Source organism: Mirounga angustirostris, unplaced genomic scaffold (genome assembly GCF_029215605.1).
Source record: "Mirounga angustirostris isolate CCGP_5_RB_7025 unplaced genomic scaffold, mMirAng1.0.hap1 SCAF_5, whole genome shotgun sequence".
NCBI lineage: Eukaryota > Metazoa > Chordata > Mammalia > Carnivora > Phocidae > Mirounga > Mirounga angustirostris.
The window spans coordinates 3,978,652-3,998,962 of record NW_026991713.1 but is presented as its reverse complement, the minus strand read 5'-3'; the positions used below and the strand labels follow the sequence as shown (position 1 = coordinate 3,998,962).

The following is a 20,311-nucleotide window of genomic DNA, read 5'->3' as shown; positions in this document are numbered from 1 at the left end:
AAATATAATACAAATGAATTACTAGAAAAATAAAAATTTTAAAAAGATCTGGAAGACTCAAACCTAGATGTTATTATAAGATTCAGGGGACATAACAGCATAACCCTGTTAAACCGTTAGCACAGTTTCTGACTTCTTCCCCTCCCGGTCTGTTTTCACAGACTTCCGGTGGTCTCCAGGCCCCTTGGAATAGCACTTGTTAGTTAAGCGATCCTGGGGAGGGTACTTAGACTCATGAGCCACTTCCTTTATCAGTAAAATGGAGCCAATAATGCTCACCCTGGCCTCACCAGAATGAAAGGAAACATGATGAAAGTGTTTGTCATCGCCTCGTGTGTACTAGATGTCTGTTACATTCATTTCTCTTAGATTGATTCTCTTCCTGTCTGCCTTTGTGAAACTGACGATGGTCGGCAGCAGTGACCCTGCTGCGGGTGTGTGCGTCGCATGCAGTGGGAGGTCCGCCATCCTCCACTGGGACAGGTCCCCCACCGACGGTGGCTCGACTTAGGAGTTTTCAACCTGACGATGGTGTGAAAGGGATAACTCGTTCCATAGAAATTGCACTTGGAATTTTGAGTGTGGATCTTTTCTCGGGCTAGCAATACGCGCGGTACAGCTTCCCATCGGCCACCCCATCATGAGGGTCAGCAGCAGCTGATATGCTGACAGCCGTGTTGTACTCTTCAGCCTTTCTGTTTCTCACTCTGGACAGCAAATTGCATGAGATATTTAACACTTTATTATCATTTGATAATCGGCTTTGTGGCAGATGATTTTGTCTCACTGTAGGCTAATAATGTGAGCGTTCCAAGCACGCTTAAGGTCAACCAGGCTAAGCTGCCATGCTCGGTAGGTTGGGTGTAGTAACGGTGGGTTCATTGGGACATAACCCCATTGTGAGTCGAGGAAGATCTGTAATTCATCCAGTACTGGGAATGCTCACCTCTGCTTGTCTTCGCTAAGGCCTTTACAGTAAGCAGCTAGGAAGTTTTTTTTAGAGATTGAAAAATAGATCAGGAAATCTTGCTAATATTTCTAATTTGTAAGTGTAAAATTATCTTTGGATTTGATACTTCTTTTTTATGCTGAAAATCTTAGTTCCTAATAACATTAATTACCCTTTGCTTTAAATATATGGAAGTTCAGAATAAATTAAGCTGAATGCCATTTGAAGATTTCTCTCTGAGCTTAGGATACATCTCATCAGGGACCTATCAGCACCACGCTCTAACCAACTGAGCTAACCGGCCACCCTCTCATCAGGGACCTAAAGTCAAATACTGTTTCAGTTCTGTGAAATAGTTTTTCTTTGTTTTACATGTCATCAGATTAATCTGCTTCTGTTTTCTATTTTTATAACTTTAGTAAATTTAACTTTTTTTTGAGGCATAATTGACATACAACATATTACCTTCGGTGTACAATATAATGACTCAATATTTGTGCATATTGTGAAATAATCACTGTAAGTCTAGTTAACATCCATTATAAATTTAATTTTAGAAAATTATATAAAACATATTCAGGATTCCAAAGTCAGAATTACATAAGCAGGTACATTAACAGAGGCCTTGCCTCCGTTCCTGTTTCTCGTGCCTCATTCTCTCCTCACCCCCTATGGATAACCGTTACTAGCTTTTTGTTTAACGCTTCATTGTGTCTTCTGGGAAATAGAAGCAAATTTGTGTATTTCTCCCGATGCATGACCCAAAAGGTTCACAGATAAGCCCGTGCTGCACTTGGGTTTTTTCACTGACCATTCTGTCCTGGCGATGCCTGCAGAGTAGTGCGTTAGGTCGCCCCCACTCCCTTTCACAGCTTCCTACCTTGGTGTCTGTGCCGTAGTTTATTCGACCAGCCTGCGTTGCTAAACATCTGAGTCGTTTCTGGGGTCTTTGTGGTTGTAAATTGTGCTGTACGCAACATGATTAGTTATCAGAGAAATGCAGGTCAAAACCACAATGACACAGCACTTCACACCCACGAGGATGGTCAAACAAGTATTGAGAAGGATGTGGAGCCATTGGAACCCTCGTGCATGAATAGAAAATGGTGCAGCACTTTGAAAAATGCTCCGGCGGTTCCCCAAAATGTTAAAGAGTCACCAAGACCAAGCAATTTCCCCTCCAGATGTACAGCCGAGAGAATTGAGTATGCATATCCACTCAGAAACACATACACAATGATCACAGCGGCTTTGTCATAATAGCCAGAAAGTTGAAACGTTTCAACTCAAATGTCTGTCAGTGGATGAACGGATAAATAAAATGTGGTCTGTCCGGACGGTGGAATATTATTTAGCCGTAAAAAGGAATGAGGTGCTGTTACATGCTGGAGTGTGGATGGACCTGAAAGTGTTACGCTAACTGAAAGAAGAGGCCACATACCGAAAGGTCCCATTTATACGAAACGTCCAGAATAGGCAAATCCATAGACAGATCAGTGGTTGCCAAGGCGTGGGCCGAGGAAGAAATGAGAAATGACTGATAGGTATGGAGTTTCTTTCTGGGGATAATAAATGTGTCCTAAAACTAGGTAGTGGTAATGGTCGCACAGCTGTGTGAATAAACTAAAATCCACTGAATTGTATGCTTTAAGAGGGTGAGCATCATCGTGTGTTGCAGTGAATAACGTGTGCAAACATAACTTCGTGTGACTGTGCGGTTTGAGGTGCTGTCCTGGGACTGGGATGACTGGGTCAGAGAGTAATACCCCATGTGAGTCCGCTTCACCCCAAGCAGCCCCTCCGCGGGGGCTGGGCCGTCTGCACTCTCCAGCAGTGTGTGAGGACGCCTGGCTCCCCGTCGCCTGCTCCTTTGCCACACTGTTGGGTGGGAAGGGTGTCTCAGTGTGCTAGCCGTTTGCAGGGTTGAACACATTCCGATGTCCGTGGCCCATCTGCATTTCTTTGTTTCGGTGCCATTTCTGTTCATATATTGGATCCATTGTCTTCTACTGGATTGCTGGCCTTTTCTCAGTTTTTAAAAGTTCTTTATATTTAAAATATGAACCTTTTGCCTGTGATATCTTACAAATAATTTTCCCAGTTTCTGTTTGCCTTTTTAAAAAATGTAGTCCAACTTTTAAAACCTTTCTCCTATTGCTTCAGGATTGCGAATCGGTTTGAAAAGCTTTTCCTACTCTTAACATAGAAAAACAATCTACTGACTAGTACTACTAAACTATAATAAACTCAGCTCCATTTGGAGTTTATCCTGGTGAACAGTATTGGGAAGAGATCCACTTTATCCTTTTTTATATGGCTATCCAGTTGCGCCAGCATTTTTGAGGAGGGGTGAAAGGAGAAATAATGTATCCCTTTTTGTTTATATGTCTGTTTTTAAATATTTCTGGGTTGGTGTAGGTGTTTTAGATACAGGTTTCCCCCGATAACCAAAAGCAGAGAGTTCCTCTGAAGCCTTATAAGCTGAGAGGGCAGAAGGCAAAGAAACAATTACCCTTAATTTACATGGAAAAATTTTTGAGCATTTTCAGTCCCCAAAAATAACCTACCAAATCCTACCAAATAACACATAAAACCTAAAGTAACACTAACATGTCGTAAAAGCAGGAATGATACAATAAATACGCAGCCTGTGTAAAGTAGAAATGATGTATGTACAGCAGAGTGTAACTTAGCAGAAGGAGGTGGACGGCGTGCACCCCGGAAGGCTCTGAGGTGGTGACTATGGGTGTTGGGCTGAGTCGTCGGAGGTTGGGGTGATGGGAGGTACAGGAGACCGGGCTGTAGCAGGGGGAGGAGGAGGGTCACCTGTTAACTGACGTCTCATCATCATCTGAATCCATTGGGGCAGGCCGGTCACTAATGTCTAACCTCCTGTGTCTGCCTGCCCTCGCTGTCGAAGGTCACGTTTAGAACTCTGCTGTGGTTGATGGGGCAGGCTTGAACTACGACAGAATGCTATTCTGTTGTAGCAATGAGTAAGGAAATAGAAAGGAGAAACAAATCCTCTATATCTCCAGTGTGACCCAAGCTTTTCTCAGCGTATAAATTTGCCTTTTCCTTTCTCTGCAGGTCAACGAGCTGGACGGCATTCCCTTGATCCTGGACAGCTGCAGCATTGACGACAGTAACCCCTGTATCCTTGCATGGGAGGCGTGAGCGTCCGTCCGCAGTCGGGACGGCACAGTTCCCTTTCCTGGGGTTCACTGGGTGTGGGGCCACTGGCTTTCTTGTGTGCTCGTTCCTCAGAACTAAGCCACTTTCTCAAGGTTCGGGAGCTGCAATATCACTCTTGCAGTCTGTGCGGGGTAGTGAGCTGGAGTGTTCAAGGTGGGGGGCATTCTAAACCGGCCTTCTCCTCACTAGTGCTTTAAAACTCTGGGGGGGAGAGCATTCATCCACGGTCCCCGTGTGTGCGACAGGGCGCCAATGTCACCTTTCCAAACTGTGTGTGTTCCTTGGGGTAAATATGAAGAATTTCGGGGTTCTTTTGTGTTTTTTTTGTTTTTGTTCTGCTCTAGACAGTCTTAGTATCCAGTCCTTTGGGAAGAACCATCTTAGCCATGGTTTAGTGACAGAGGGACATCAGGGGCACTCAGAGGCCCCAGGAATGGGGAGAAACATTTCAGTGGCACCAAGTACCCATTTTGGATGGGTTCTGTCCTGTGATCCTCTTTATTGAAGCTGGGGGCTCCGGTTCTTGCCTTTGCCTGGGTGACCACCCTTGATGAAGGGCATACAGGGAACCTACTTACTCCATCATGTCACCTTAGTGACATTGTAGGAAACGGATCTAGAACAGTGATGAGGAGCTCAGCCTGTTTAGGTTTGAGAGGTATTCTGTGTAAGTTCAGGACTTCGTGGTGAGAGCCGGATTCAGTCCAGTCTCTCGCCCTGGCCTCTGCGTGCCCTTGTGTCAGTTGCACATGTTTGGGGAGGGGGATGAATAAGGACATGGAGAGTGTAACCCTGAGAGACAGTGAGTAGCCCAGCCTAGGACTGAGAAGATGGGGGAGGGGGGCATTTAACGAACACCCCCACTGTGGTTTCTGTGAAGAAGAGAAAAGGAGATGATGAAAATCATGTATTTGAAGTACGTAGATGGAGACATGCTATTACTATGCTAAAGATACCATCATTTGTCTGATTAGCAATAGAAGAAACTCTGATTTTAAAGAGCACAACAGTTTATAAGCTCAGTCAGGAAAAGACAAAACAGCCTCAGAAGACTCTTCTTTGAGGTAAAACGGAGTTGGCTCACTGCATCACATTATAATCAGGCACAACAGGCTCTGCGCCTCACAGAGCTCTGAAATTTGTTTTAGCTCCAGAAAAAGAAAGGAAAAAGAAAAAAGTAAAGCTTTCGGTCGCAGGAAAGCAGTACAAGAAAGCTCGAGCACAGTTACAGTTGGTGCGCTTCCTGATGAAAAAGATGAATTATTATGAAAAAAGAAATTCACGCAGGGTCTCGTATACCCCGAGTTGACCTCCTAGTGAACGAAGGTTTTGGTCACTAATCTTCGGCTGCGACAGTCTCTTGCACACAGCATGTTGTGGCTGAACAGACATGCCACCTGTGGTTCACACTTCCGGGCTCTTTGGCCTCCTCCTTGCCAGGCCTTGATCTGTTCCTTCCCTCCTTCTTTCCAGAAACATTCCCTGAATCCTTCCTGTGTGTTTTTGCACATCACCTTATTTAATCCTGCCGGCTTCACGAAGCAGGTACTGTCGTCATCGTCACCCCGATCTTGCAGATGAGGACGTACACTGGGAGAGTCTCAGCGGCTCATCCTAAGATCAGACCCAGAATGTAAGCTTGGTGTGTGCCTGGTTCTCAGCCGCGTTCCTGTCCTGCCTCCTCATGAGTCACAGGGAGGGGATAGAACACGTCCAGGGAAACCACAGTAACCTGTTCATGTAGAAGAGAAATCATTCAACATGTATATGGATAATCTGTATAGATAACTAGCTTTTACGGTGATAATTAATGAAGACTTGCAAGACCCCAGAATATTCTTAAAATTGTCAAGAAAAGTTAAAATATTACGTAGTTTAGTATTATGCATATTCATTAATTCTTTGGAGTTTTATTTATTAAAGCCTACCACATTGTAAAGGCCTGTAAATTTTAGGCATAATAAGATACGAGATAACATACCAAAATCTCAGAGCAAAGGGAAAATGATGGTTTTGAAGAAATGAAGAAGCACTAGAGCCTAGGGAATCAGTCTTTAGATGTGAGCCATAAATTAGAACCTGGCTTCCTAGTAGCCAGAGCAAAAGGGACATGATTCAGATTGTAGAATAAAACCACACCAGGGCGCCTTCCATGCTGTTCCTCTGCTCTCACCCACAGGCAAGTTTGCCAGAGAATTCTCTTAACTACCCTGACTTTTCGTCCTGACCTCCCATTCACTCTCCCCCACCCATTCTTAGGTTTTTTCCTTTCTTATATTTTCTGTTCATCAAAATAATACATCCTTGCATATTGAGTTATTCATTGAAATTGCATTGAACTAAAATAAATTTGGTGAGAATTGACACCTAAACAATACTGTCTTCTTTTGGTTGGTATTTACGTGGTATTACATTTTCAACCCTTTTATTTTCAACTTCTCTGTATCAGAGTTGTTTCTTGTAAACAGCATGTAGTTGGGTTTTTTCTTTAATCTAGTTTGACAATCTCTGCCTTTTAGCTGTTGTGTTTGGCCCATTTATATTTAATACAATTACTGATCTATTTATATTGAAGCCTCTCTATATGTCCTTCCTATTTTATTTTCTTTTTCTCTCTTTCTTTCTTTCTTTTAGATTAATTATTTTGTATAATTCAGTTTTTATCTTTTTCTAGTTTAAATGTTCTTTATTCTTTCTTCTGTTCTGTTAATACTGGGAAGATTACAACATGCATCATTAACTAAGGAAAGTCTGATGTTTCTCAAACCTTTACCCCCTTCCCAGGACCATTTAGTGGCCCCCAACTTACATGCTGTTGTTGTTACACACTTTAATTCCATTTTCAAACCCCATAATGTCAGTGTTCATTTAGATCTATCCACATATTTACTACTTTCCCTGCCCTTCACTCCTTGTATCTCTGTTTGTCCAGCTGGGATCATCCTCCTTCTGCCTGAAATCTTTAGAATTTCCTTTAAAGTGGGGCTGTTGGTGAGGAAGTAGATGAGTTTGTTTGAAAATGTATGCCTGAGGGGCACCTGGGTGGCTCAGTCGTGAGCCTTCGGCTTAGGTCATGATCCCGGGGTCCTGGGATCGAGCCCTGCATTGGGCTCCCTGCTCTGCGGGAAGCCTGCTTCTCCCTCTCCCACTCCCCCTGCTTGTGTTTCCTCTCTCGCTGTGTCTCTCTCTGTCAAATAAATAAATAAAATCTAAAAAAAAAAAGAAAATGTATGCCTGATACCACCATTTTATTGGGAGAGCTGCAGGACCTCTACATTTTAACGTGTATACTTTCACTTCATTACATTATTTCCGGCATGGTATCTGTTATCCTCCCATGCCAGAGTATCTCTGTTTTATCCTGTCATTGATTAATGAATCTTCCAGTCTTCTGTTGAGGTAAAGAAAGGGGATCTAGGGATACACCTACGTTTTAACTTTGCAAACAGGCCTTCTTTTTTACCTCCCATTGAAGAGGTACATGTGGGCACCAACATCTGAGCTTTGGGGGGTTCTGCAGGGCAGAATGTTTCTCTCATTGCCAGTTTAGGGGCAACTTTCTTGGGTTTGCTAAATTACACAACCGTAAGCCATGGCCCTGTTACTTCTTTTCTGTCTGCCTTTTAGCGTCTGAAATTTTTTTTGTGGTTGAAGGTTTGTGTCTTTAAAAAATCCAGTAGGTCTTCAAAAGGGCATGTAGGTAGGTGAAGGGGCTCATAAGCTTCATCATTTGCTTACTGTCGCCAGTCATCACCGTGTTGCCAGAATCAGTGGTACTTTGTTGTTCTCGTCGTGTTAAAACTCAGTTCTAAAGAATTAATCACTTCCTCCTTAACATAACTGCTTCTTTCTTGGCTTTCATGATAGTACCTTCTATAGGTTTTCTTCAGGTCTTTCTGGATCCTTCCTCTCTGAGTCCTTTGTTGCCTCCTCTTCTGCACAGCTCTTAAATGTCGGAGCACTCCTGGACATTGTGGAGCTCAGGAGTGCTCGCCTCACTCTGCATCTTCTCCCTAAGGAATCCCACCCATTTATTCTTTAAGTTCATTCCGTGTTTGTTGAATACCTTTTATGTGCCAGACACTCTCTGGGCCCACAGAATGACAGGGAATCCTGTAAGAAGGCTATGGCAGTCGTCCAGGCAAGAGGTGATAGTGGCTTGGACCAGTCTGTTACCGTGGAGATGGTGACATGGACTTGTATTGTGGGTATCTCATGGCTTTAAAGATCTCTTTTCCTGTGGCTCCCAAATTCAGTCTCTAGACAAAGCTCTCTTCTGCTTCTCAGACAAGTTTCTAACACCCTGTGTTAACATTTGCTTGTATGTCTTACCGACGCTCCAAACCTAGCATGTCTAAAGCTGAACTATTACTATCCCCGTAAAACCATCCCCTCTCTTTCTCAGTGCTTGGGGGAATATCTCCATCCATCCAGTTGCTCAGGTCAGAAATCTGGTAGCCATGCGTGATGCTGTTTCTTTTTATTCTCCTGCCTCTAAGGTGTCACCACATCTTACTGATTCTCTCTCTGGAACATGTCCCAGGTCCATCCACTTTCATCCATCTCCTTCCCACCACCCCGTGCATACTCTCGTCACCCTGGCCTGGGTCAGCCGTAGCTTCCCAATTCCTATTCCCCTCCTTCCCTTGGGGTGTTCAGCAGATAAGGATTCCCCATCCATTCAGTGCGATCTTTTAAAACCAGAACAGGATCCTTCCTCTCTGTCTCTCTTGACTCTCCCTGCCCCCCACACCATCTCTCACAAATATGCCCCATTTACAGAATCTCCAGGACTGCCCATTGTGCGTAGAGTAACCCAGAGTCTCCAGCATATCCTGAAAGGCCCCGTATGACCCTGCCCCTGCCTGCCTCCCATTTTTATCCAGAGCTGTTCCTTCCCTTCTGCAGCATCCCCTAGACACACTTTCCTTTTTTGTTTCTCAGATGAACCTAATTGTCACCTCAGGCAGTCACCCACACTGACCTCTCACCTGAACTACCCTCCCCTGGTCCGGTCCTCCTCGTGCTGCCTGCCCAGCTCCCTCGGTCCCGTCCTCAGCCAAGTGTCCCTGGAGCCCGGGGAGGTCAGGTCACCCCTCCTAGAACCTGCTTTGTCAGCTTATCACAGTCTGTCGTTAAATATTTGTGCATTTACATCTCGGTTACCCTGGGCCAAGTTCTCTGAGGGCAGGGACCATTTTTGTTTTTCACCTCGGTATAATATGCCACCATCTGGCACATAGTAAACATCTAATAAATGCTTCCTGGGGGGTAGATAAATGAGTAAAACAGTGAACAGATAGCAGCCCAGGGAGGGTGTGTGTGGTTTATTGGTGGGAGTAGGGGTGGTTTGAAGCCCAAGAGAAATCTCTCCCATGGGTTCTGTGGTTCTTTTGTGAATTAAGTAAGCTCGGTTCAGCAGTGATATTATTCCAGATTTGTTCGGTTTCACCCCTTCTTCTAATTAACACCAGCCAAGTTTTAATTGAACTTTGATTTCAGTATTTTGTGTCAAAAAGCAATGTATCTTTTGGAGTATGCTTAGACCAGGAATCATGCTGATGTTAACTGTCAGTTAATAAAAATCCCCCCACACTCCGATCACTCTGGGTCAGCTGGTCATGCCCACGTACTATGTAAGCATCCTCCTTGGGGTCGGGATGAGGGCATGTGACACCTGTGGGGGACAGGCCTCGTTCCCCAGGGGAAGTCTGCGGTTGGGACCCTGTGAGACGTCTCCTCCACTTTCTTGGCCACCCTTGGGGATTAGGCACTTCAGGCTGGCTGTCCTGTCAGAGCAAACTAGGGCTGACCCCCACCCCCACAGGCTAGGAACCTAGGACCGAGGCTCCATTTCTTAGAGGTCGATTCTGGAGGCCAGCGGGGATTTCCAGGTTCGGGGAAAAGACAACATGTCGAAAGGGTGCTTAGCGGGGAAGGACTGCCCCCCACTCACTGCTGCTGCGCCAGGGGGCACAAGCCCAGCCGGGGTCCAGCTGTTCACTCGCCCGCTCGCTTGTGGGTCACCCACGGTAATGACACGGTGGCAGATGCCGTCGGAAAATCCCAGCTCTTCTGCCACAGAGTCAATTTCTTATTTGTCCGTTCATTGTGGCAAGTGGGATTTTGTGTTGTTGTTTCCAAATAGAAACCACTGAGCTTTATTTGAAATGTTTTTCTTTCATTCTTTTTTGATCTGTGTTTTCATCATTTGTCCTTGATGTGGGTTTTTTTGTTTTGTTTTGTTTTTATTGGAGGGGGAGGGGACAGGCACAGAATGAGAGTCCAAACAGGATTTTTTTTTAATCTGTTCTTTTCTTTCTTCCCCTCCTTTCTCTCTTTTCCTTTTTATTTTTTTATGTTTTTTATTTTCAGCATGGAGACATCTCATTTGTAAATTTTACTTGCGTATAGAAATGTAGCAGTTTACAGGAATGATAAGCAGACGGTGTTTTTCCCAGTGACCCTGTGTTGAGGAAGCGTGGCATGTGGAAGGAGCAGTGGCCCTGGGGCCTGACACACCTAGGTTCTGCCTCTTGCTACCTTGTAAGCACTTCATTTGCCCTCTGTGAGTTTTAGCTTCTTTGCTTATAAAATGGGCCCGGCCCCCACAGGGTCATCATGTTTGTAAAGTGCCCAGCATACAGTTTTTCAATAAATAGATGTTCTCATACAAACACCCTATTATAGGTGTTAATTCCTATGAGAAAGGTGAATTTTCATGTACGATTGCACTTGAATCAGTGGTAGGACTCAAATAATCATGATAATAAAAGTCCTATCACAGAACAGAGTAGGGAATCCAGAAACAGGTTCCTGCATACACAACAGAGCCCACTGCAGCTCATCCAGAAAAGGATGGTCTTTTCCATAAATGGAGTTAGACTAATTCAGTGTCCATAATGGGGAAAAAATAACCCAACTACCCACCTCACACTGTTCAGACACATTAACTCAAGATGAATCAGACCTCCGTGTGAAAGATAAACTTAGGAGTCCCCAGAGGGCATCTGTAGGAGAGCAAAGTGGTTATTAGGTTGGGGTAGACAAAGATTTCTTAAACAAGACATAGAAATTGTAACCCAGGACCACGTACTATAAGAGAAAGACTTGGAAAAGAGATTTGCGTTACGGATATCTCCCAGAGGACTCCTGTCCATAGTATGTAAAGGGCTTCTATAAAAGGTAATTCAGGTTTTAAAAGAAGACTCATGGCATTTCGGGAAAGATGAAATCCAGATGACCAGTAAACTTGTGGAAAGAGGTCGACATTGCCAGTCGTCAGGGAAATGTGAATTTAACCCACAATGAGAAACCTGCCAGAATGGCTCATATAAAGGACCGACAGTATCGAGTGATGGCGAGGATGTGGAGCAAGCTGCTGAGGATGGAAATTGGAATAATCCCTTTGGAAGACTTTCTGGCAGAGTCTGCTGACCCCAGACCCACACACCTGCCCTGTGAGCCGGTTTTCCACTCCCAGCACATCCCTGAGAGAAGTGCACACGAGTGTCTGTCAGAAGATGTGCAAGAACGTTCATGGTGGCATGATTTATAATGGCCCCAAGGTGGAAACATCCCAGAGACTCCTCAGTAGTAGAATGGATTAAAAAAATTGCGTGAATTCTTTCCTTCTAGAAAAACTTCTCCTGGGTGGGATCTGTGTCGTCTTGCTTCTGCACCCTGACTGCACCCACGTTCAGAGCAGTGAGCGGCTAGGAAAGCTTTCCCTCCCTCTGGAGGGAAAGAACTATGTTCTCTTTTTTCTGAGTCCTCGGTATTAAATAGCTGATGAACATTCAGTGATTATTTGTTCAGTTGTTGGGCTGACAAACACTAGAAAAACTCTTCATGCTGCTTTAGTTTAAAAAGGTAAACTTTTTTCCCCAGTGATTTAATTTGGTTTTTTAAAGCCTGATTGATTCTCTTACCCCTCACCTAGTGTGTTTGAAGATGTGCAAACCAAATATTTCTCCCCAAGCAAAGCAAACAAGTGCACACATACAGGCTCGCAGGTTAGCAGAGGCCTCCCTGGGGCCCTGGGAGTGAGCCGAGCCCGGGGCTCAGGATTGGACAATGTTTTGGTGCTGCTCCCAGGCTGCTGAGAGTGTAACATGCCACCAACAGCCCCCCAACACACACACACACACCCACACACACGGATGCATCTAAATGGAACCCTTCAAAGTGAAAGAGGGAAGAAGTCCTGTTTATGTGGCTTCTGTGGTATCCTAGCAACCAGTTCCCCAGGGCCTGGAGCTGATGACCGGAGGAGTCCCTACACGGTTATGAATGAGGCTTTCACAAAAGTGGGCCGTTTCCTCGTTCAGGTGTCTCGGCAAATAGACAATTTTAAAATGAGACTCAAACAGGTCAAATTGAACTCCCTCAGATCGTGTCTGCTTAGCTTCTAGTTATGTGCTTCTAGTTTCCTTCCATCTCTAAAACCAGAGGCTAGAAATGACGAGTATCGTCAGCACACGGATTCTGCGTCGAGCAGGCCAAGGAGCGGCACGGTGGTTCCACCTGCCTGTCCTCGGGTTTTGTCTTGCTAAGCCTGGTTTGCTCTGCTCTTCCCCCATCTCTGAGGCCAGGGTGCGTCAGGGGCTGCTGTATCTCGTTGACTTGCACTAAGAGTGAGATGACTTGAGGTTTATCCTCACTGAAGTTAGGAAATGGGAGTCCGTCTTTCCCTGTGGTGAGGTGCCGAGTGTGGACCATGTTCCCTGCAGGCGGCCCCCTCCCCCTTGCACGCACTCACCCTGGGCAAGGACCCGGGCAGGGCCGCCACCACCACACGAGAAGCAGTGGCCTTAGAAACCACCTCCCTGGCCTATCGCATCGGCCACCTGGCTTTGAGATGACACAGTGTTTTCTTAATTATACTTCTCAGTAGTTACTGTTTTAAGTGACACCACATAAAATTCATTGGAAACCAGAAACAAAAGTTTATGCAGATATTTATTACTATTAATTCTTACCCTGAGGGATCCTGCACCTTGTGGCTGATTGATTTAACAGTGCCGTCCAATGAGTGTAACTTTAGGGAAAGAATGTCCCTGGGAATACATAGTAGACATTCTCACCTCAATAATTCCTCCTTACTAGTCTTCCATGGTGGTTGTGAATTTGCTAGCCTACGAAGGTATTTTTAATTTTGAAACGACATGAAATAATTTTTTATATCATTTTTTTCCTGTTTTTTTTTTTTTTAAGATTTTCTTAGAGCAGTTTTAGGTTTGCAACAAAATTGCGAAGGTGGTACAGAGATTTCCGCCATGTTCCTGTCCCCGCACGTGCACAGCCTCTTTCATCATCAGCGCTCCCCAGCAGAGTGGGACATTGCTACAGTTGGTGACTGTCTACTGACATATCACTGTCACCCATCATCACAGTCCACCATTTACATGAGGACTCACTCTTGGGGTCGTGCATTCTGGGAGTCTAGACAAATGTGTATGACGCGTGTCTACCGTTGTAACATACAGAGCGTTCTCACTGCCCGCAAAACCATCTGTTCTCTGCCTGTTCATCCCTCTCCACAAACACTGATCTTTTTTATTGTCTTCATAGTTGTAGCTCTTTCAGAATGTCTTGTGAAAGTCGGAATTACACAGTATGAGGCCTTTCAGATTGGCTTCTTTGACTTAGTGCTCCAGTAAGAGTCTTCATGACTTCTCAGAGTTTGACAGCTCATTGCTTTTTTAGGGCTGAATAGTATTCCAGTGTCTGGATGGACCAGAGACTTGTTTTCCAAAATTGCTTTCTCTAACAGTATCTTTGCACCATGGTCATTCTGCACATGTCCCCAGTGTCTCTACAGGATACAGTAGAGCTTTAGTAATTCTTTGCATTTCAGGATGCTTACATCTACCGTATAGACGAGACCATAAAGAAATGTCCGAAACGTCAGCCTAAACTTCACATGTGCGACACTTTCCTTCAAACGCAGCCTCCTGTGGGGCTGCAGTCCGATTCCAGAGAGCAAAGTTTACCAGTTACCAAGAGATCCATTGATTGATTGATTGTAATCTCTGTGCCCAGTGTGGGACTTGAACTTATGACTCAAGATTAAGAGTCTCATGCTCTACTGAGTAAGCCAGTGAGGCACCCCATGAAGAGATTCTTTTGGTGCCTTGTAATCTACTTCCCCTCTGTCCCCAAATGTCATTACCAAGAGGTGTCACTGGCAGATCTCATGTGACAAAGAGCCCTGGGGCAGTTGGTAGGGGCAGTTGGTAGGCGCAGCAGTCCCCGAGGATGAGGGTCTGCCTTCGGAAGAGCTGCTGAATTGAGAACCTACTCACCACAGGCACATAAAGGGTCTCTAGTTCCTGATGCATGACCTATGCTTAAGAAGTAGTAGTAGTATTTAGCTTTATGTATTTTCTTACAAAGTTAATTATTTGCCAGTTTTTCTTTCTGCATTCCCTTTCTTTATTAAAAAGAGCAATGACTTTTGAGTGTGTTTAGGATGTTAATAAATGATTTTTTTAAAATTGGTGGACTTAAAATAACATTGCTACACAGACCGTGTATTTTGTAAAACACTTGGGGAGAGATTGGGTTGCCGAAGCTTGGCAGAGAGAAACGTGTTCCAGGTATTCCTGACTAATGTCAGTATTTTTGCCTAAAATGACCTCAGTCAAATTTAGCAGTGACAGACAAGGGTCTGGTCAAAACATCGGTGTGCCACAGTCAGTCCAGCACTGTTAAGTAGTAATTCCCTGGCTCTTTTGTTTTGAGAGCCTCAGTCTTAGCAGGAAGTGTTGTGCTCTCTGTGCCACTTACTTTTCTAGAACCATCAGATTAAAAAAAAGAAAAAATGAAAACCAAACAAAGCCTATTGGGTGAGTGTTTGAGTCTCTGAAGGAACGAGCTCGGTGAGCAGCTAGTCCTTGTTGACTCCGTGAAGGAAGCTGTGTGCTGAGCCCCTGCTTGGAGGCTGATGGGAAATGTATGTCCAGATGCCACTTTCCAGGCGGTACCAGCGGGTGGGACGGAAGAGAGCCGCACCAGGGGCCCTGCATCCCGAGCCTCTTGGTGTCTTCCTGCAAACCACCTGTAGGAAATACAGGGCCTGCTTCCTGCGCGGAGTTGACTGCCTCACAGGAGTGAGGCATGCTGGCCTGGCGACAGGGAAAGGGAGGCCTCCTTTTGCTCAGGCTTTCTTAGTCCGTGGTTTTGTGGACCTACATTCACTCCTTCACTTGGACACTGGCACAGATCCGGAAAACATAAAAAGAAAGCTAACTTTCAGATATCCCCTTTCCCACTCTTACCGGCCTCTGGTCTGCTGCATATCCCTTCTGAGGCAGAGGTGAAGTGCTTTTGGCCCCGGGGCAGCAGGCGTTGTGCTGTGGGTCGTGAGCCCTGGCCACCCCGAGAAATCCGCCTGCTCCCAGCCCAACAAGGCCCGTTGGTTTCTGCGAGCTGCCAGGAAAGGCTGTTTGAGGAGTGGACAGACCTTTTCTTCAGGGTTAACTGAGTACAACTGAAAACAGGCCCCATGCTGGGAAGAAGCCTCATGGGTGGACGGAAGCCAGGCAAAAGCAAAAATAGGAGGTGGATTGCAGTTTGACAACAAGGACCCAACCGTGCACTTGACATTTTTCACATGACCACGACGAGCCTTACTTTTACAAGAGATACTTGTCTTCGTGTTTGGTTCATGGCCTAATTTTTCATTCTTCTAGAAGCTCACAAAATGATGACTTTGTCAGATGCAGATAAAGATCTCTACGCTTTCTGGGTAAGGATAGGAAAAGCCTAGAAAAAGACAACACATTTTCTGAGAGAAATCAGATTGTCAGAATCAAAACGACTTCTTTCTTTCTCTCCTAAAGCACTTTTAGAAGCTAGCACCACTCTTATTCAAGCGTTTCTTCTGTGTGTTAAGATTAGGAAGCACCAGGAAATCCTAACAGGTTTTCAAGAAGGAAATGGTGGCGAAGGTGCCCAGCTGCCTCCTCCCACCTGGCTGCTGATGCATAGCTGGTTGGGCCGTGGCCTGGGAGCCCGCTGCACGCGCTGCACAACGTCTGTGCACTGAGGTGGTAGAACCCACAGAATTCGGAAGCTTGGGGTGTTGGGGCAGTATTTCTTAGTGCAGGCGAGTTGGCAGACCTGCACACCTTCAGTCCTAGTTCAGTTGTCATGCTAAGTTTACGAGACCGTTCCTATCTTGAAACAGAACGTGCCCACCAAAAAGTGGGAAGAGTGTGTACGTGCTGCTTGTAAAAAAAAGATTGTAAAGCAGACGTACGTGTAACCAGCACCCAGGTGCAGACAGGATCGTGGCCCAGCTCTGCAGAGCCTGGAGCAGCCTCCGCGCTTCCCCGGTGGGCTCCCATGCATGCCTTCCTGCACAGGGGGCTGTGGTTGGCTGTTTCTGAATCCGCTTACATGGAATCATGGCTTGCGTTGTTTTGTCATCTGTCACTCAAAATCGTTCTCCAAATCGTTGCAAGTAGTTCATCGTGAGTGTTCCATCCCAAGAACATGTAATAGTTACTTCATTGAGCTGTTGGTGGACATTTAGGTATTTCCACTTGGGTGCTATTACAGTTAATAGTGAATGGTGCTTGAACATTTCTGGAATTTCTGTCTTGTAGTTTGTGTATCTTCAACGCTCTTCTCCAGGACACCGAACTTTTCAGAATCGGCTGTACCAATTTATACTCCCGTCCTACATCTTCCCCAGCCCTTGATACAGACTTTAAAATGTTTGCCCTTCTGATGAATGCAGCATGCTGCCATGATGCTGTTTGAATCCCTCTGGTTAGTCATAAGCATGTTTTGACACTTACCGACCATCGGGACTTCCTGTGTCACGAAGATGCGGTCAGATATTTCTTTGTCTCTATTTACAATTTCTTTCTCTTTTCAAAATTGATTCATGTTCCTGTATTCAGGCTGTGAATTCTTTGTTCATTTATGTGCATTGAAAGAGTCTCTCCTATTCATGGCTTGTTTTATTTTCTTGTTTTTATTTTTCTTACGGTATCTTTATCGTTGAGATATTGAGTGTACAACGTGTGGGCGTCTCCGCACATGTACACACCCTTGCAGCGCTCACCCAGATGGAGATTCAGGCTGGTCCCATCCCCTGGAGGGCTCCTTTGGGCCCCTTCTTACCCAGCCCAGTTTCCAGAGCTGACTCTGATCTGACTTCTGGGGTGCTCAGGTGTTTTTTCTTCCCTCTATGGTTAGTGGGTTTTGTGTCTCACTGAGACCCTGAGGCTGGAAGAGCCTTTTTCTGTGTTTTCGCTGGCAGCTCTCCAGTCTTGCCTTTCTGACAGAGCTGCCATCTACCGGAAGCTAGTTCTTACTCGGATGTACAGTCAGGGTGCAGTTTTTTCATTGTCCCCCTGTGGTTCTGCAGTTGCCCCACTACGAGAAGACCTTCCTTTTACCCCTGGCTCCACGGGGCCACCTTGTCATAAGTCACTGTCCCGTAGGCATGATTCTTTTCCTGGCTCTGTTCTGTGTTCAGAGGATGGGTCTTCCACGGCCCCTCCCTGATACCGTCTTCATTACTAGCACGTGACCATCCTGATAGCAGGTAGAGCCAGAATGTGAAACAGCCTTTCAGACACGATCCTTTTCCTGTGTTGCTGGATTCAGGTCCCTGGTGTGTGTCTTTGTCATTGCTTCCATCTGTGGCTTCTGCGTTTCCTGCTGTCCGCTGGGGCATGTGGTGGACACTGTTCTCGCTGCTGGGGATACAGTGCTGGCCAAGGAGGAGGCCCCTCCGTGCTCTCGTGGGGCTTGCGGTCTGGTGGGGACAGGCGCTCGGCTTCTCAGGGACGGAGCCCTGGCCGAGCTTGTCCTCTCTGCCCCCAGGAGCTGGTGACGCGCCCCCACTGGATCTGCTGCCTATACCTGCTTGTGAGCTCCCCGAAGGCAAATGCGTCCGATTGACCTCTTTTGCAGACGTCCCTGGCAAAGAGAGTGCTCGGTAGTAAGTGCCGGCTTGAGCGGGGGTGGGGAGGGGGCGCATCTTCCTAGACTTTCCGCCTCCCTGCCTGACCCCACCTGTCAGCCCTTGCTAGTCTCCCTCCTGGCGCACTGACCTCCCTCCTCCGCTGGTGTCCCCAGCTCCTTCCTCTCCCAGGCTCGCACACGCTTGGGCTTCTCCCCTGTGTACACTGGCCAACCCCGACTGGTTCTTCCAGTTTGAAATACACAGGAGAGAATACCGGAGAGAAGTCTTCCAGGATTCCAGCTCGAGCAAGACCCCCTTTCATTGTTCCATCTTCTGCTGTCACGTAACATTGTGGCTCTGATAATCATGTGGAATTACGTGCTGCTTTTCATGAATGTTCCACGAAGGTCATGGCCACGGCGGCATCAGGCTGTCCCCATCACGGACCCTTACTTGATGCTTCCTGAGCACACAGACGAGTATGCACAGACTGTTTCCGCTCCTCCTCCCTCCATGGTGATCACCTTCACTCTCTGTCCCTGCACTGAAAATTGACAAAGGGAGAATGGAGAAACCCAGGAATGGTGCTGTGTTTAATGAGACCCCCATGTGGCATCGGGTGCTGGCGGGGAAACTGGTTTCAGGGATGCATTGAACGGTCACATGTGCTGGGGGGCGGGTGGGACAGCGGCCAGAGAACTAAGTGGTGCTGACAATTGAATAGACAGAGGTTTTTCCTGACCCAGGTGATCTAGCTCTTTTTTTTTTTTTTTTTTAATTTTATTTTTTTGACAGAGACAGGGAGAGAGAGAACACAAGCAGGGGGAGAGGGAGAGGGAGAAGCAGGCTGTCCACCGAGCAGAGAGCCCGATATGGGGCTCGATCCCAGCACCTTAGGATCATGACCTGAGCCGAAGGCAGACGCTTAATGACTGAGCCACCCAGGCGCCCCTCTAGCCCTTTCTGTGGCCCAGCTTTGTTGACCGCTGGGGGTACAGTAGTGGCCGGCCTGTGAGTCTAACAGAACTAGCCTCTTCCATGCCAGGCATCTGAATTTTATTTAAACCTCATGACCACTCTTTGAGACAGATACTGTTATGATCCCCATTTTACAGAAGAGAAAGTTGAGGTAGAAAGGTTTTGTAACTGGCCACGGCTCTGCGCTGGTGCTCAGCAGGCTCAGCATTTAGAACCTGTGCTTTCTGACTCCAGGACCCAAGAGCTTTGTCTCAGTCCTGGGCTGTCCTCCAGCATGCGGGGGAATGGCTTTGTCCCCCTCACAGAATGGGTGAAGAAGCTGAGGCAGAGGGTAATGAAGCCCCAGGCCAGACAGGAGCCAGGGCTTCCACAGCCCGCCTGGGGCTCCTGCTGTCTCTCAGGGGTGGTGGGTGCCAGGTGCGGGGCGAGACACACCGCAGACGTCCCCTCCTGCTGTCCCCTCAGTGACCTGACCAGCTTTACCCTGGCGTGCTTATATAAACTGCCCCAAATCACACATCTTATGAAATGGCAGTGTTGGAATTTGAACCCAGGTCTGTCTTGTTCCATGACCTTCCTCTGGCCACTGTGGGCTCCTCATGGACCCCCCCCTTCCCACGCTTGCCTCACTCCAAACCGCTGTCCATGCAGCTGCCCCAAGAGAGTGTCTTGATTTTTCTACTTCACTCCTGCTATGGCTTCTAATTTTACTGGAATAAAATACAGTCCTTACCATCTCCTGAATCCTCAGAATTCAGGAGAATTCTGCCTACCTCTGCCTCATTTCATTCCACTCTCCCCACATCCCGCTCCAGCCACAGAGGTGCCCCCTCGACGTTTCTTGGTGCTTCCGTGGCTTATATGCAGCCCACAGCTGTCTGCCCCGGCTCACTAGGTGACTAGGTGACCGGTTTCTTTTTATCCTGTGGGTCTCAGCTTGGGGGTGCCTCCTCAGAGAGGCGTCCTCCCACCACCCTTGTCTGGTGAGTCGGTCTCTGGAACATAGGTGCCGCAAGGGCAGGGACGCAACCGTCCTGGGAGCTGTGATGTCCCCAGCACCGAGCGCAGTGTCTTCACTTTAGCTGTGTGAGTGACTAGATTGTGGTTCAGTTCTTGGGACAGTCGGGTGTGTGACCAGCAGCTTAAGTCTTGATTGGTGTCTACACTCTGTTCTTGTACCAGGGTCATGTTCAAGAAGCATAGAGAGGAGGAAGAACGTGTTGGAATATCAGAGGTGTCTATAATGAGATGAGATTTTCCCC

At 46.6% G+C, this 20,311-nt stretch overlaps 1 protein-coding gene and 1 long non-coding RNA gene across 2 annotated transcripts in view; both read left to right on the top strand.

Moving 5' to 3' along the window:
* The window catches only part of ATXN10 (ataxin 10), a 158,236-nt gene that overhangs the window by 127,336 nt on the left and 10,589 nt on the right, over positions 1 to 20,311 (top strand). Inside the window, exon 10 of the mRNA XM_045872342.2 lies at positions 4,040 to 4,103. Coding sequence (XP_045728298.1) covers positions 4,040 to 4,103 — 64 coding nt within the window. The remainder of the gene's footprint in view (positions 1 to 4,039; positions 4,104 to 20,311) is intronic.
* Positions 4,110 to 15,911, top strand: LOC123843152 (uncharacterized). Its single transcript, XR_010411270.1, has 2 exons — positions 4,110 to 10,690; positions 13,361 to 15,911. It is a non-coding gene; the product is annotated as an uncharacterized LOC123843152 (long non-coding RNA).